At 38.2% G+C, this 17,103-nt stretch overlaps 2 protein-coding genes and 1 pseudogene across 2 annotated transcripts; 1 reads left to right on the top strand and 2 right to left on the bottom strand.

Moving 5' to 3' along the window:
* Positions 1 to 548: 548 nt before the first annotated feature.
* On the top strand, positions 549 to 902 carry LOC121972718 (mediator of RNA polymerase II transcription subunit 32-like). Its single transcript, XM_042524363.1, has one exon. It carries the CDS (start codon positions 549 to 551, stop codon positions 900 to 902), a length of 354 nt encoding a protein of 117 aa, XP_042380297.1.
* LOC121970867 lies at positions 783 to 11,284 on the bottom strand (annotated as a pseudogene).
* A 750-nt stretch (positions 11,285 to 12,034) lies between these two features.
* LOC121970868 (transcription factor SRM1-like) lies at positions 12,035 to 16,114 on the bottom strand. Its single transcript, XM_042521863.1, has 3 exons — positions 15,875 to 16,114; positions 15,050 to 15,529; positions 12,035 to 12,854 (listed from the first exon to the last, which is right to left on the bottom strand). Exons 1-3 carry the CDS (start codon positions 15,925 to 15,927, stop codon positions 12,368 to 12,370), a joined length of 1,020 nt encoding a protein of 339 aa, XP_042377797.1. The 5' UTR covers positions 15,928 to 16,114; the 3' UTR covers positions 12,035 to 12,367.
* Between the last annotated feature and the right edge of the window lie 989 nt (positions 16,115 to 17,103).

Raw genomic sequence — 17,103 nt, forward strand, 5'->3', positions numbered from 1 at the left:
TTAATAATTAATATTAATAAGTGTGCCTCCATAAGAAGCATAAAACAGCTTCACTTTCCTACGTTTCCATAGATAGATAAAAGCTTCTCCCTTTCAACCTAACGTGTTGTTTGTTGCACGAAAGCAACACTTGGCAAATAAACATCCCATGGAAGGCAATCAGCAGAGCCAGATATTCCAAATCTGGGCAGGGGGATTGGACCATTTGGTAACTCCAGTTGAACCACGATTGCTTTGTCATTTCTACGATCAACTTGATCGTCGGTCCCAATTCAACTGGATGATCCAGTTTGGTTTTAGAAACACTGTTCAATCCTTGGCTAAGTCGATCACAAGTTCACAAGCCTACCTGAAACAATCTCACTGGCCTCCACCAATCGAAGCCAATGCAGTTATTGAGTAGACTTCAGTAAACTTTTCTTCCATTGCGCAAGTTAACCTGAGAAAGTTGCGTGAGCTTCTAAAGAATCATTGAAGATACAGTTTGTAATGCATACCCACTCCTATAAAGAGAATATATCAAGGAAGCCACCTGCTACACTTGTGTCATGGACACCACCATTGAAGCAATGAGCAGGGAGTACGAGGAGCTTGTAGCAGCAGCTATGGAGGTGGTTGAGCAGTCTGGCGGTCGGTCAGGGACAGCACTTGAGAAATTCAAGCAGAGATGGCAGATGTTCATGGCCTCATGTGACAAGGCAGAGGGCAAGGTGGAGTTGGCAAGGAGGAGAATCACAGCCGATCATGTGATGGACATGGCCTCCGGGATGGCACCAGGGGGACCGGTGGAACTGCCGTTACCACACATTAGCATTCCCCGCTTGGAACAGGTGATCCACACTGTTAGCTCTCTCACTGGGAATCTCCAACAGGGACCGCTGCCGGTTCACAAGGTGGATTGAGCTACACCTGCTTCCACTGATCAGTTGGGCAATTACATGAGAAGCTATGCTAGGTGCCAAATAAAGTATGTATGTGGGATTTGCTATGAACAGCAACTTGATCGTTAAAAAATCTTAATACTGAAACTACGCACTTGGTTTACCTTTACAGAACTTTAAGAAGTATAAATTGTTGGTAATTTAAGAGCATGATAATTAAAACGAAGTAAAACATAATCACTCACAATGATCTCCCGAAGAACCGCAACCGAAGACGCCGGTTGATGAAGAGATTGCCGTTGTCGGAAGTACGATCACGGAGCTGCCGGAAAGCGCTTCAAGGTTTACAAGCCAAATCCCAGCCTCTGGATGCTCTCCCTTTGCTCGCACACCTCTAATCATGATTGCTCTCTGATCACCTTCGTGAAACTTCTGCTCACCTCTACTTTGATCTCCACTTGGACGCTCCTTTTATAGGAAGGCTGAGGAAGACGAAGGGGAAAGGACGCCCCTTTGTCTCCTTGGCGTTTGCAGCACACATGCGTTTGCAGCAGCGAAAGGGATGAACCCTTTCGTCTCCCAAGTGTAACGCCCAACATCTCCCACTCGTCCAAGTCAATCCATAAGGTTATATGGTCACATAGACCATGTCAGTCACATAGACTACAAGGTGATCATGTCACAAAGACCAAAGCAAATTAGTCACACAGACCAAATAAGTCACATAGACTTTATGAGGATCAAGTCACGAAGACTAAAGCAAATTAGTCACAAAGACAAAATAAGTCACATGGACTTTATGAGGATCAAGTCACGAAGACCAGAGCAAAATTTAGTCACAAAGACCAAATAAGAACATCCATTCCATACATTAGGGAAAATGGTTCGTGCGACAGCAAACACAATGAGCATTCAATTGCTAAGAAAATTGTCACACCTTACTTAGCTGTTCCATAGAACGAATCAAAGACATAAATGTCCATAAAACGAATCAAAGACATAAATGACTTGCTTTTACCCCAGATTAAATTATTTACATCATTATGAACATCTCTAATCCCTTATATTGACCATATCTCAAGAGCATGTTCAATATCTCCAATCAAACAAATTATTCACAATTACATTTTATGTACCGAACACCGGTATCAGTGAATAAATGTCACAGATGTAAATCAATCTTAATCTTCCTTTTTAACTAGAATCTATTCATTCTAATCAGTTGCTTTTCTAGTTATGTTCCATAGACCGAATAATCCATAACCAATAGGGAACATGCTAAAGTAGCAGACACTGATCAGAATTTCAAGTAAACAGCTAAATAGTCACTTAGGGTAAAATTGAGATTAACTTATAATCTCAAGGGTCTCACATAGTAGAAAAGCAGGGATCCATTCTCCTACTACCCTTCTTGTCGCCATAGCACATGTGGTATGAATCACATGCTACGATGTTATTCTCTTTACCAAAAAGAGCGCATGTTTTTTCCAAAATTTAACATCATACAGATTTCGATCTAGACATTCCCAAAGTCTAATCCTGAATTCAACATATGAATTCTTATCTGGCCTCAAGCAGATTCGGTAAATGGTGGGTGCATTTACTCCAATCATTACACAAATGATCTCATCTTGACACAAATATCAAGGCGGCCTTAACTTATGGGTATGTCTCTATTCACAGCTACATAAGCTGTCCTATAAGCAACGGTCTTACCTCTATTTATACTTAACAAATAGAGATGATTGTCCATGTGAGTGGACCAATCCCAATCTGCCAACATGTTTATCGAGACTTTTATTCGAATGTAACCAAGACATATACACTGAATAGATCATGACATTTTTCATTTATCAAAATATTTTTACAATTGTTACATTCTTCGAAGTCCCAAAGACTTCATATGCCCATGAAATGACTCTTTAGTCAATGACTTAGTAAAAGGATCAGCAAGCATATTTCGTGTAGGGATGTACTCAAGAATCACCTTTTTCTTGTCAACAATATCCCTTACAAAATTATATTTAATTTCTATATGCTTGCCTTTGTTGTGATATTTGGGATCCTTGAAAAAAGCTATTGCAGCTTGACTGTAACAGGACTCCCACTGTCCTCAGCAATTCTCAGATACTTTAGGAACCTTCTTAGCCAGACAACCTCTTGCACAGCCGCTGCACAAGTCACATACTCAGCTTCCATTGTCGACAAGGCTACACAAGCCTGCTTCTTGTTGTTCCATGAGATGGCGCCATCATTCAGCAAGAAGACATAGGCAGATGTGGATTTTCTGTCATCAAGGTCCACTGCCCAATCTGCATCTGAGTAGCCACTTAAGCTCATATCTGATCCTTGGAAACAGAGGCAATAATCAGTTGTTCCTTTAAGATATTTGAATATACTCTTCACCGCTTTCCAGTGTCTCGATCCTAGGTTTGACTGGAAATGACTAACTAAGCCAACAGCATAACTTATATCGGGACGAGTACATAAAATAATGTACATCAAACTACCAATAGCACTAGCATATGGTTTCTTTTTCATTTCGGCTATTTCCTCAGGAGTCTTGGAATACATACTTTTGCTCAAGACAGTACCTTTCGCTATAGGCGTCTGTTCAACGTTGCAATCTGACATATTGAAGTGTTGCAGCATCTTAGTGATATAAACTTCTTGAGATAAACCCAAAAGCCTCTTTGATCGGTCTCTAACGATCTTCACTCTTAAGATGTACTCTGCTTCTCCCATATCTATTATGTCAAATTGTGATGAAAGCTAACTTTTGACTTCTATCACACACTTTATGTCGCTTCCCGCTATTAGCATATCATCAACAAATAATGATAAAATGACAAACTTTCCTTTTTCCTTTCTTAGGTAAACACAATGATCCTCATTGACAATTTCGAAACCATAAGACAATATTACTTCATTAAATCTTATGTTCCATTGTCTTGACGCTTGCTTTAGCCCATATATAGACTTCCGAAGTCTACATACTCTTTTCTCTTGGCCTTCAGTAACATAACCTTCTGGTTGTACCATATAGATTTCTTCGTCAAGATTACCATTAAGGAAAGCCGTTTTTACATCCATCTGATGTAATTCCATGTCATATTGTGCTACTATAGCTAGGATGACACATATTGACACAAACTTCACAACTGGGGAGAATGTCTCTTCAAAGTTAATATCCTCCATTTTGGGTATATCCTTTTGCAACCAATCGAGCTTTGTATCGATTAATCGATCCATCTGTTTTCCTCTTTATTTTGAGAATCCACTTATTCCCAATAGCCCTTCGGCCCAGAGGAAGATCGACTAAATTCCAAACTTGATTTTTTTCCATTGACTCCATTTCTTCATCCATTGCAACTTTCTATTCTTTTTTAACTGAGCTTCTCAAAGCTTCCTCAACTGTTCGAGGTTCCTCATCATCAACTGGGAGAACCATCAATGCATCATTCTCAATATCAAACCTTCTCCGAGGAATAATCTGACGACTACTTATTCGAAGGTTAGACTGTTGAGAAACTGACTCATTCAGTGACAAATTACTCCCACTCAGTTGACTAGATTCAGGCATCTCCATTATCCTCCTCCTCTATCTCATATAGAGGAATTGTCTTATCAACTTCATCTCGTGTTGGGAACACAGTTTCTAGAAAAGTAGCATCTCTTGACTCTATTTCAAAGATGATTCCATCTTGTCGCTCACCAATAAAAACATAACCCTTAGAAGTCTCAGAGTACCTTATAAAGATATACTTCTTACCTCTGGGTCATAATTTTCCATATTCGTGAGTCTTATCATGAACATAGGCAACTGACCCCCAAGGTCTCAGATTACTTAAATTCGGCTTTCTGCCTGTCCAACGTTCATGTGGGGTAGATGGAACTGACTTTGAAGGCACTTTGTCAAGTATATAGGCCGCAACTAATAATGCATCTCCCCAATAGGAGATTGGCAAATTAGCCTGCGCTATTATAGACCCAACCATTTCAAGAAGAGTCCTATTTCTTCTTTCAGCGACCCCATTTTGTTATGGAGTTCCAGGGATAGCTAGCTATCTAATAATCCCTTTCTCATTACACATTGTCTTGAACTGATCAGACAAATATTCACCTCCACGGTCAGTGTGCAAGGTTTTAACCTTACGTTCCAATTGATTCTCAACTTCGTTCAAGTAACGAATAAAGCAATCCAATGCTTCAGATTTGTGAGAAATCAAATACACATGACCAAAACGTGTGAAGTCATCAATAAATGTAATGAAATAAGAACTCCCATTTCTAGCCTTCATATTCATCGGACCACAAATATCCGAATGAATTAATTGCAATGGTGATTCAGCCTTAATAGCCTTACCAAATGGTTTCTTAGTCGTCTTTCCAGCAAGACAATGCTCATATATAGACAAATTAATCTTAGCATGAGTGCCTAAGAGACCCTCCTTAGCTAATCTATTCATTCGTTCTTGTCCTATATGTCCTAATCTAGCATGCCAAATTTCATCACTAACATCAGCATTACTAGTAAGAGCAATGTTTGAAAAACAACCATCATTATTATTTGGTTCTACATCAAGAACCATAAAACCATTTGTTACAAAACCATGCCCAATTAACACAGAGTTAATTCGAAGTTCCACACAACGGCTATAAAAATTTACATTGTAACCTAAATCAAGAAGACTAAATAACGAAAACCAGATTCCGTCAAATCTCAGGAGCGTACAAGACATCATGTAGAAACAAGGTGCCTCCACCAGACCACCACATAGGTTGAGCTTGCAAGTGTCAATTCCTTTGACTTCAATTCTTGCATTGTTTCCTACATATATCCATTTGTTGCCAGCTGGTATCCGACGGTACTCCACATATGTAGCTCGATCACGTGCTACGTGGTTCGTTGCTCCTGAATCTACAATCCACAAAGGATACGAATGAGCTAACAACACTGTACTTGCAACATATTGCTCGTGGAAAGAAGACAAAAATGGATCTACCATTTTAGGCTCAGCACACTCCCGAGTAAAATGACCCTTTTTGCCACAATTGAAGCAAGTCAACTTGCTCCTAGGTTTTTGTCCATATCTCTTTCCTTTCTTCTTGATTTGGTTTTTAACAGCAACAGCACTAGCCTCCTTTCCTTTTCCCTTTCCTTTCCTGAACCATTTGTTCTTATTCTTGGAACCAGAACCTTCAGCTACAAAAGCTTGACCAGAAATCCTTGCAGATTCAATCCTCTCCGCCTCAAGTTCCACATGGTGTGAGACAGTGAAAGTCTTGATACTCTCACTATGGGTCAGATTCTGTTTTATCGTTTTCCAAGAATCAGGAAGGGAACAAATAACTGTCTGAACCTGTTATTCATCGGTCAACACATAACCAACAGTCTTAAGCTCTCGAATCATGTTATCCATCTCCCTGATATGTTGGGTCATGGTAACATTTGAGCGCTTTTTATAGCTATCAAACTTGATAGTTAGCTGACGGAGCTTACTCAGACTGACTCCACTGTACTTCTCTCTAAGGGCTACCCAGATAGCATGAGCAGATGGTAATGGCTCGTACTCAAATACTAGGTCATCCATCATTGAACTAATCAATATACCCTTAGCAATGGAGTCCTTCCTTTTCCATGCCTTATAAGCATTAAGGTTACGTTTGTGTTGTGCTGTAGAACCATCAATCGGTTCCTCCATGATTTGATTTACAGACTCTAGAACTTCTTATTCCTCAATAACGTATTGTATCTTGAGGTGCCAGATTTTGTAGTTATCCCCATATAATTTCTCACCCTTATTGAGTTCAGCTATGATGTTTTTAGTTGCCATGATCTACATAAATAAACACATTATTTATTATTTTAGTGCAATTCATATATCTGTAATTATTTATTGACTTAGTGTAAATTAAAGTTAGTTTACAAAATCAAGCGATAACATTGGTTCCACTCATCATTTGTATGTTCTAATCTAATCAACACTGATCAATCATATTACACATATCCTATCTAATGAACGAATCATTATTAAAATGAACTAATCAGTTTTCATATGAACTAATCATATGGATATATGAACAAATCATATTCACATGAACTAATCATGTCATGAAATGAACTAATCATTTCCAAGTTTGTTAACGTATAACATAACTTTTCATTATATAATTCTGTTTATACAAAACGACAGAAATTATTACATGACTCAAAAACTAGATGAGCTAACACTGTACGTACATAACAACAGTAAACAGAACACTAGTAAACTAGATAAGCCAGCACTGCTCCCACTAGGACAAACACTAGGATGGCAGCCAACATTATCCCTATTAACGTGGACTCATTTGGGATAATTTCAGATGGGGCAACTTCAGGATTCTCCATCAGATCCATTTCTGAATCTTCCTCGAGCATTTCCTGGTCCTCTTCAGACTCTTCAGGCTCTTCTTCACCCATATGGTGAAGTAGTTCCTCACATAGTACTGAATATGTGACTCGTCCTTCATGACGCCCCCATACATAGTCTGCTATTATCCTAAGATATTCTGGCAATGAATGCATCAATGCCCAGATCCTATAACTGTCCAGGATTGGAAACTCTTCTTGCTTAAGTTTCCAAAATAGTCTATCCACCCGTCTAACATGTCCGTCGACTCCATAAGCAGATTTATACTCTATCTCCTGAATCTCCTCTCGGAGTTGGTTTCGCCGCACTTCGCGACGAGTCAATGTGGTAATCGTCCGTGCCATCTGAAAAATTGAATTTAAATAAGTCAGTACAAAACCGACTAACCAGTACAAAACCAGTTTAATTCAATTTATACAGACATATCATCATTATAAATCAAGAAAAATAAATCTTCTCGATTTTCAGGAGTTTAAGTCGACTGGCCCATTAGACCGGTCAATCAGGCGTCCGGATGTTAAACTTAGTCTATTGTCCACATTACAACTAATCTAATTGGACCTATGTTCTGTTATTATTTAAGCCCATTTGAGTCAACCTCAGACTTATTGATCAAACTTAGGTCCGTTTGATTTGTCCAATTGCCCATTGGATTAAGTCTGACCCATTAGAACAAATCTAATATTTTTAATTAAATCTGACACAACAGAACTAATCTGGTCATATTTAATCGGCCCAACTTCTGTAATCAAACTCACCCCAATTGATTCAATAATAAATCGAACTGGTTAAACCAACAAATAATTTGAACCAGCTTTAGATATCATTGAATCAAATTGGTCTGCTTAAATCAATTAATAATTTAAACCAGACCTGGGTTTGATCGGACAAGTTGGTATGGTTCCATTTTCAATAGATTGAACCATAAATTAATTAAATATTTATTTATTAATTAATAATACATTTCTATATGTATTTAATTAATTAATAAAAATATTTAATTAAATTTATATACGTGAAGGCATGCACTGTGCCTTCCTTTTTTTTTTAATCGATTTATTAATCTTTAAACTATTGTTCATGCATGCAACAAACAAGTTTTCTTTTTTCGTAAAAGCACTGTTCACCACAGCTTTTCTGAATCGATTAAAAACTTCATTGAATCGATTCAATTGAATCGAATTGATTGATTAATCGATTCAGAAATCAATCAATAAAAATATAGCTTCGTCAAAACGACACTGTTCATTCCATTTATTTTCTCTTCAATCAATTGAAGAATCGATTCAATGAGTGCGCGTTTTTTTTTCATTGTGCTTCGTCAAAAAGCACTGTTCGCGATTTTTGAATCTATTGAAACGAAAATTCAATCGATTCAATTCAATTGAATCGATTCAATTGATGAATAGTATGTACTATTCATCTTCTTCTTCATGACAGAAGAAGAAAAACGCGAGCTTTTTCGCGTTGATTTCCATGCTTTCAAAACCATGCATGCTCTGATACCATTGTTGGTAATTTGAGAGCATGAAAACTAAAACGAAGTAAAACATAATCACTCACAGTGATCTCCCGAAGAACCGCAGTCGAAGACGCCGGTCGAGATTACCGTTGTCGGAAGCACGATCATGGAGCTGCCGGAAAGCGCTTCAAGGTTCACGAGCCAAATCCCAGCCTCTAGATGCTCTCCCTTTGCTCGCACACCTCTAATCACGATTGCTCTCTGATCACCTTCGTGAAGCTTCTGCTCACCTCTCCTTTGATCTCCACTTGGACGCTCCTTTTATAGGAAGGTTGAGGAAGACAAAGGGGAAAGGACGCCCCTTCGTCTCCTTGGCGTTTGCAGCACACATGCATTTGCAGCAGCGAAAGGGACGAACCCTTTCGTCTCCCAAGTGTAACGCCCAACATAAATTAATACCTTGCCTAAACTTAAAATATGGTACTGAAAAAGATGGCGTTGATTCCCTAGTGCTACTTCAACCAATACATCATTGCCATAACTCAAGCCTCAAGTAAATAAAGTTCTAACTTTGAGAAATGTTGGATGTTTTTCAAAATTATGTGACAACAGGTTGCAGAATCCTAATTGGAAGAGACAGTCATGTTACACAAAATGTAAAGGTTTAGCATTTGTAGAATTACATTGAAACAATAATGTGTCACACTATTAGCAATAAATTAGATGCCTATTTCGCAGCATTTGACAACAGGTTGCACAATCTAATCTAATCTAATATATTAGATGTCATAACCCCCCAAAAAAAATCATGGATTCGAATGGTTCTGTTCAGTATACTCAGTATTAGCAACATATTAAAATTGATAAATCACGGAAAAGCTTATGATAAGTAAAATAAAAACAAACTAAAGCAGCAACAAAACTGGAGTGTACTACCAAAATGATAAGCGTGCAGCATTTTGTGTTCAGGAAGCGATCTTGTTCCATGCAATCATCCTCAAATCAGGAACCACATTGAATCTACAGTGAACCTGCAAATACATAAACTACAAGCAGTTACACCTGAAGATTTGTAGCTATTTCATGCAGTATCCAGAGTGTAAAACACTCTGCAACATGAGTTATATAACATGTAACACTATTCTTGATATCATTTCAGGCACCACAAACAAGTGCAGCAACCAAATGAGGGGACTTTGAAACAACCATATTATTTGGGTGCTCCACTATCTACTATCACTAACTTCATGAATATTATATTACTTGCTACAATGAATATTATATTACTTGCAAACATCCATAAACTCAACACACATCATGCATGAGGCAAATCCTTCTTCAAATTTCTTCCGAGCATCTTTAGCATCACCTTTGATTATCCCTCTTCTCACACTTGCAATAATTTCCTTTGCCTCATCTAACTGAGAACTCTTCACCAATCCATCAATCAATCCTTTTACAGTATCAAATGGAGGTGCCCATTTCTTGTTCAAGCACTGGTTGCAAATCCCCACAGCCTTCTGAAACTCTTCTTTCTCGATCAAACACTTCAGTAGAGTGGCGTATGTGTTGAAATCAGGTGGCTTGCCACTACTAGCAGGCTTTGATACCCTTCATGTTCTCCTATACCTCCATAGTAGAATCTACATATCGTTCTTTGCAAAACCCAACAATCAAGGTATTGAAGCTGAATCTGTTTGGATAGACTCCATTTGGTTGCATCACATTCAACAATGCTTGATCCTGGAAACTCTTGCCTGTTGCTCCAAGAGTTACAATCCTACAATTATAAGTGCCCACATTTGGGCTAAATTTCTTCCTGCAATCTCCTTGACAAATTTATCCAATCCAGAATCGCCTCCCTTCTTAAAATAGCCATCCAAAACAATGTTATATCAGATAATGTCGGGCTCAAGTCCTTTTTCAGGCATTTCATCAAGCGAAGTAAATGCTTCGCCCACCGTGTTGCTAGAACATTGAACTTTGAGGAGGATATTGTAATGCCTGGGGCACTGCTGTACTCTTCGACAGAGCGGTCGACGTGACCGTTCTTCAGAAAAGATGACAAGAGAGTGCAGATCGAAGGCTCAGATCGCCGGCAGCCGAGGCTGGGCATCGCCTCGAAAATGCGCACGGTGTGATCGATCATTCCGGCACCGGAGGATAGGTTGAGAAGCCGGATCAATAAGCCTTCGACTTGGGGATGTTGGAGTCGAACTTGGCGCCCTCGAGGATGTGCTCGATGAGGTCAAGGCGGCGGCGGCGGCAACGAACGAGTTCTGGATCGAGAATCTGCAGATTTGGCGGCCGCCGAGAAGGAGGGATGGTAAGCGGCGGATTCGAATAGGGAAACGAGCCGCTCGGGCTCGGACTCGATCGAATGGCGGAGTTTACAGAGGAGACGAGTTCGGAGGAGGAAGAGGAGGACGATTCGGGATCGTAAGAGGCGGCGGTAGCCGAGGAAGTGAAGAGCCGCCGTCGGAAAAAGAGCTCCGCGTCGACGCCTCATTAAAAAAAAAAATGGTTACCGCCCAATTAAATTATTTTAATGCTGATAAAACTGTCCCAACATTAACTAAATATTGCTGGTTAACACTAGTTTAACTTATTAAAATTGCCTATCAAAACTTTTCTAACATTACTATAAGGCGAAAAAATCTAATTAATTTTAACTAAATTGCTATTAATTTTGATTAATTCAGTTGAAATGAAGTAGTTTTGACTAAAAATATTTATTATAGTAATCGAGTGCTAAATCAATGATAATTTGAAGGAAAATAGATTTTTTTTAATATAGGATATTTTTTTTCTTAAAAGTGTTATGTTCTCCGCGAGCTTAATTTTTTTTAAAATTTTCAATAACAGCTTTTCAAATTAATTCTAGGGCAATATATTATTTTTTTTTAAAAAAAATATGTAAGTAATTTATACATGATATTAGTATTTTCTTTCATTTACCAAGAATTCTCTTTTATAAATGATTTAAATTCATTTTCTTATCTTTTATCCTAGTTTTGAATGAGAGTTTGGCTCAACGATAAAATTATTATCATATGACCAAAAGATCACGGATTTAAATCCTGAAAATAATTTCTTGTAAAAAAATAAATAAGACTGCATACAATGAATCCTTCATTAGGACCCCACATTTAATCCGACTAATCATCCGACTAATCATGAAGTTAGAAGATGTTTTCTCCTAATTTGTCTATCCAGGAAATCTAAAACAAAACTTATGCACATTAAAAGGCCGACTTTCAAAATATTCATCATCATTGTGATTCAAACTCTGATGCTTACTTGAGAAACTGCATGTGAAGTGCTGCAATAACATTAACATCTCAATTTTGCACTTGTGTTCTACAACAGATGAGAGAGGGTCACCATACAAGTAACAAGAAGAATACAAGAGTTACAAGCTTTGGATACATCGACTACATGGATCGATGCTTATGTTTCAATGCCGGCGAGAAGAAGCAATCAGTAATTAAGCACCTTTGGACTCTCCGGCAACTACTAGAAATTCAGAAACGATGCCGTTGCAGTCTATCCACTTATTTTTGAAACAATCGATGGAGATGCATTGCAAGCAACCTGGCAAGCTACAACTACTATCTATTAGCCGATGTTGGAGGCATTGGATTTTTCATCGGGGGCCTGTTCACCGGGCCACCGGGCGCTGCGCCTCCAGAAACTGGGGCTCGAACGCCGTATGCAAAGTGAGGTGCTCCAGGAAGACTAACTGGAGTGCCTACTGCTGGACCAAGAGGGCCGGCCACTGGCTGCCCGATCGTTGCTCCAAACATATTCACACCTGATGGCTGAGAAGATTGTTTGATGGGCTTCGTTGTACTTGTAACCGACCCGCTAACCTGACCGGTGATCGGACCTTGAGGAGCTGATACATCTCCATCGCCGCCGACATTCGTAATGTCATGAATGCTGGTCCTTCTACGCTCTTTGTTCATTGAGTTGAGCCGAATAAAGTATTTCTGCGCATGGCTTGCAACTTGTGTTGGTGTTCTTGATATCACAAAGTTGCGAGAAATGCTCCTCCAATCACCTTTCCCGTATTTTTCAAGTCCGAGGAGAAATAATCTGTAGTTGATTCAAAAGTTAGAACTCGAAAAGAACGGGCAATGAAACAGTGAAACATCTAACGACGAGCACGAAAGCAACTAATCAACCGTACATTACAAGAATATCAGAAAAAAAAACCTGTACAAGGAGTTAGTAGTTTGATATCTACAAAAAACCTACCTTCGTGATGGTTGTGCATTTGCCATGTAAATACCGTGTATGAAAATCGATACTTTCACTATAACCTCTTAATTGCGTTATCACAAAAACAGTTCGATATCGTACCAGCCTCTGGGACATAACTCATATTCTGTGAGTTAATATCACAAGTTACAAGAATGTGGCCTACTATGGTTCATTCTTTTATTCTGATCTAATTTGACAAGTAGTAAACTATTCGTTTACATCTTGATAACCAATCCCCAAGATCGATAGATATTCATGAACAATTCCCGTGAAATGGTTAAACAAAACACAGTTCCACTCGTAATGGTCAGTCATAACTGCAGATTCATGTTACAGAAGTTTGTAGAATTTTGAAGATATAAACACACAGTTAAATTACCAAGACGATATGCAGCATTTGTGTGTTTGATCATGTTCGCAAAGTACTTGGCTAGCATTTCTAGCTAAGATAAAGTCGATAAATGAACATAATACAGGATGTACGTAATCATCATCATATTTGCAAAGTACTTGGCTAGCACTTCTAGTGACGTAAAGTTGATAATTGTAACAAGTTATGTTTCAGATATGAACTCAGCCGCGGATGACCGGATAAAGCAATAAGATCCCAAGTTTCTTGGTAGGGCTATAAACAAGCTAAGCCGAGCCAAGCTTTGCGCTGTTCAAACTTGTTTGATAAGGTAACCAAGCCAAGCTGAGCCTAAAATGAATCAAACTGTTAAAATAAATGTTTAAGCTTGACTTGGTTTATTTTTTATGAGCTTGAGCTTGATTTGAGCTTAGCTTAAGCTTGGTTCGTTTAGATGTTATCGAACTCTAAATTCAAGCTTGTTTGATTGTTTAAAACTTTTAAATTTTAAGCTTGTTTGATTAGTTATTGAACTTGATAATACAAATCTATTTGTTCATTTTGATTTTTTTTAAAATTTATTTAGCAAGTTGAAAAAAAAATTATTGATGAACATGAATGGTTCATGAATATTGTTCACGAATGTTATTCACGAACATTATTCACGAACATTGCCCACGAACATATTCACGAACATGGTTCACGAACGTTAACGAGCTGAACACATATGTGTTCAAGCTTGTTCGTTTAGTTAAACGAGTTGTTTGAACTTGTTTATTTAATTGATCTTCTGTATATTGAACGAACATAAACAAACTCTTACCAGGCCGAACGCCAGGCTTGTTCATGAATGTTCAGTTCATTTATAGCCCTATTTCTTGGTGTGAAGAAATTTTATAAATATGTGTTGTAAATTAAATTATTGCAAGTCAAGCAAGACAATCTAAACACTAAGAAATGACCGACAGTGTGGGTTTTAAACTGGTTCACATTACACCAATGAAACTCATAGCAGATACGATATTTGATAAAGTGAAAGATTGCTCAAAATAGTAAACAAGGAAGTTTGCAGCAGTACCAACTAAATAAGAGGCAACCATCTACTATCCCTCAACTATTTTCGCTCGCACCACTAATTTCTAAGTAGGATTTTGATATGGAAAAAGAATAATTTAACTTGAAATTTTCGAAAGAAATAAACAAGGAAACATTTCAAAACTTAGGCTCCGTAGGACTATTACAACCAAGACAATAAGGATCTACACCTAAGGTTTCATTTCAACACGGACATTTAAAAAACCAACAATCCACCTTGTAAGCACTCAGGAAAGCAAGATTTTCTAATGCTTACCCTTATCTTTATCGTACCAAACAATAACTAAGAAGTGTCGTAGCACCGTCTTACCGTAAGTCTTAAGTGAACCAGACAGATCTAAGTGACACTGATAAGTCACAGTTGGTTATGATGCAGAAGCAATCGAAAATTCCATTGTAGCCCAAGAACACCAAATAACTAGAGATTTCAGGTAGCAAACTAACACAATTCAGATATCCTCAGAGTATGTCGCAAGTTAAATTTGCAGAGAAGTCAGAGCTTAATAGTCGAGTGGTATTCAATTGAGAATCAGAAAAAATTAACTGGACAAGTACAAAGACGGAACGAATTGAGTGAGTTAACCTGTGCTCATCTTCAGTCCAAGCTATTCCCTTTCTGCGCTCTTGTTCTGCCCGAGATGCTTTCCCGCTGTGACTGCCATCGCCGTTCCCACCCTTCTTGCCGCTGCCGCCAGTGTCAGTGGCATGGTCACCGCAGTCCGATGAAGACGGGTAGGAAGGTAGAGGGACTCTGCCGGACTCGATGCTATTGACATCCTCTACTAGAAGGTCATAGTGGCTCTTTACATCTTCAACAGTTTTCCCAGGCACATCAGCTGCGATTTTCTCCCACCGATCACTGCAATCCTCTGGATGGGTTGCTAACGCATTCTCGAATGCCTTCTCCTGCTCTCTAGTCCAGGACGAGCCACAACTTTCCACTTCCATCACCATGGAGCTAAATCGGGAAACCAAATGGGGAAGAAAGGGGGGTGCCCTCGAATCGTTCGACTCCGGCGAACAAGGTGGGATTTTTTGCTTCGATTTCAGATCTGACGGCTTTCTGAACAGCAAACAAAGACCTAGGGTTTATAGATATCTGAGTAAACTGCAGGGATGGAGTATTTACGGGGAGGAATCAAAGGTAGGTGGAACTAGGTTAAAACAAGACCAGGAAGAAAACAACCAGCACTAGGCAACAAATTAGGGTTTTCTGCAATCAAGAAAAAAAAAATTGGGGTTTTGGAGAACGAAACGAAGTGGAGAAACCAGAGTAACGACCAGGTCGATGCAACCTTGTGGACGACGTCAATGGGCTCGAAAACCTATTTCTTTTATGCTCGCGGTCGCCGAAACCCTAGGGATCGATCCAAGGAGCGAACTTTGCAGTAAAAATCGAAACTTTTACCTACTGATCCAATCGGGAGCGGAAATCTTTACAGAGATTGTTACTCCAATCATTCAGTACTTGTTGCTTTCTGAATCGGAAGCTCCCAAGCAAAAGAGTCCAAGCAGCTCGACATCAACCGGTAAGAAATGAATGCAACAATGTCGCCAATGGAGGAAAAGGAAGGTCCACCCGAGCATCCACCCATCAAGGGAGGGACAATGTCACACGTCCAACAGCTCCGGTGTGGCCTCTCCCAGTGGATAAGGACTTTCCAGCACAATCCAAGGAAGAAAAAGAAAAAGAAAAAGAAAATTGTACGGGAGTAAATCTTACCGTTGACATTTTACCGCAGTAAAAATGGAAAATCTTGAAAGATCACGAAAATGATTCTTTGCCATCTTAGCCATAAGAATTCAGGCGGGCTCCTTATTATCGATTTTCGTGTTCTCTGTTCGTTGACCATATTTCAAAGTCAACACACACGGGACAACATGTAAAATATAACAAATAAAGAAAGGTTTTAATTTAGATTAGTTAAATCATTTTAAACTAAAAATAAAACAAGTATTTTTATGAATCAAAAAAGGGAAATCATCAAAATACGTTTTTTCCCCCTAAAAAGTTAATCAATTAATAAAATGTATTTAATAAACTAAATTAATTAGAAAGTATTTAATTAAATTTTATATAATTCCTTATTTAAACAGTGTGCAATTCTAGATAGTAAATATTGCTCTTGTTAATTTATTAACATTATTGAATACTTTTTAGATTTATATGGATTATGTTATTTGATTCCTAATTAACTTAAATATAATTTTTTAGGATAATAAAATTTAACTTCGTTGGCACAGAAGTTGTAACGTTGGAAAATTTTTGACATCAATAAAACTTTGGAAAATAATTCGAGTAAGTTCTATACAATAAAATTGGAAAATGATTGGGAAAAAAATTAAAATTTATATTTTTAATAAATAATTTTAGAATATTGATTTTTAAAAATAATTTATAGATAATAAAACACTTAGAATAGAAACTGAAAGAATATAAAATTATCTTAGAAAGGAAAGAGCATGAATCTTTTATGTTGTTATAGTTTAATCGATTCAATTTAACTCATGTTCATATCCTACGAGGGAGATGTGTAGTGTCTCGAGGTATGATGTCGTGGTAGAATATCTAAATTGTCATCTGAATATTCACGGTTCAAACCTTAGCTACGACGTAGTTATAGGAATTTTTATTCC

This window comes from Zingiber officinale, chromosome 4A, assembly GCF_018446385.1.
Source record: "Zingiber officinale cultivar Zhangliang chromosome 4A, Zo_v1.1, whole genome shotgun sequence".
NCBI lineage: Eukaryota > Viridiplantae > Streptophyta > Magnoliopsida > Zingiberales > Zingiberaceae > Zingiber > Zingiber officinale.

Excerpts from the sequence above, each read along its gene's own strand:
- LOC121972718 (XM_042524363.1), top strand. The coding sequence starts at position 549 with ATGGACACCACCATTGAAGCAATGAGCAGGGAGTACGAGGAGCTTGTA.
- LOC121970868 (XM_042521863.1), bottom strand. The coding sequence starts at position 15,927 with ATGATTGGAGTAACAATCTCTGTAAAGATTTCCGCTCCCGATTGGATC. Across the intron at positions 15,530-15,874 it reads GCTCCCGATTGGATCAGTAG|AAAGCCGTCAGATCTGAAAT; the intron begins GTAAAAGTTTCG and ends TTTGCTGTTCAG. Across the intron at positions 12,855-15,049 it reads TGGACTGAAGATGAGCACAG|ATTATTTCTCCTCGGACTTG; the intron begins GTTAACTCACTC and ends AATCAACTACAG.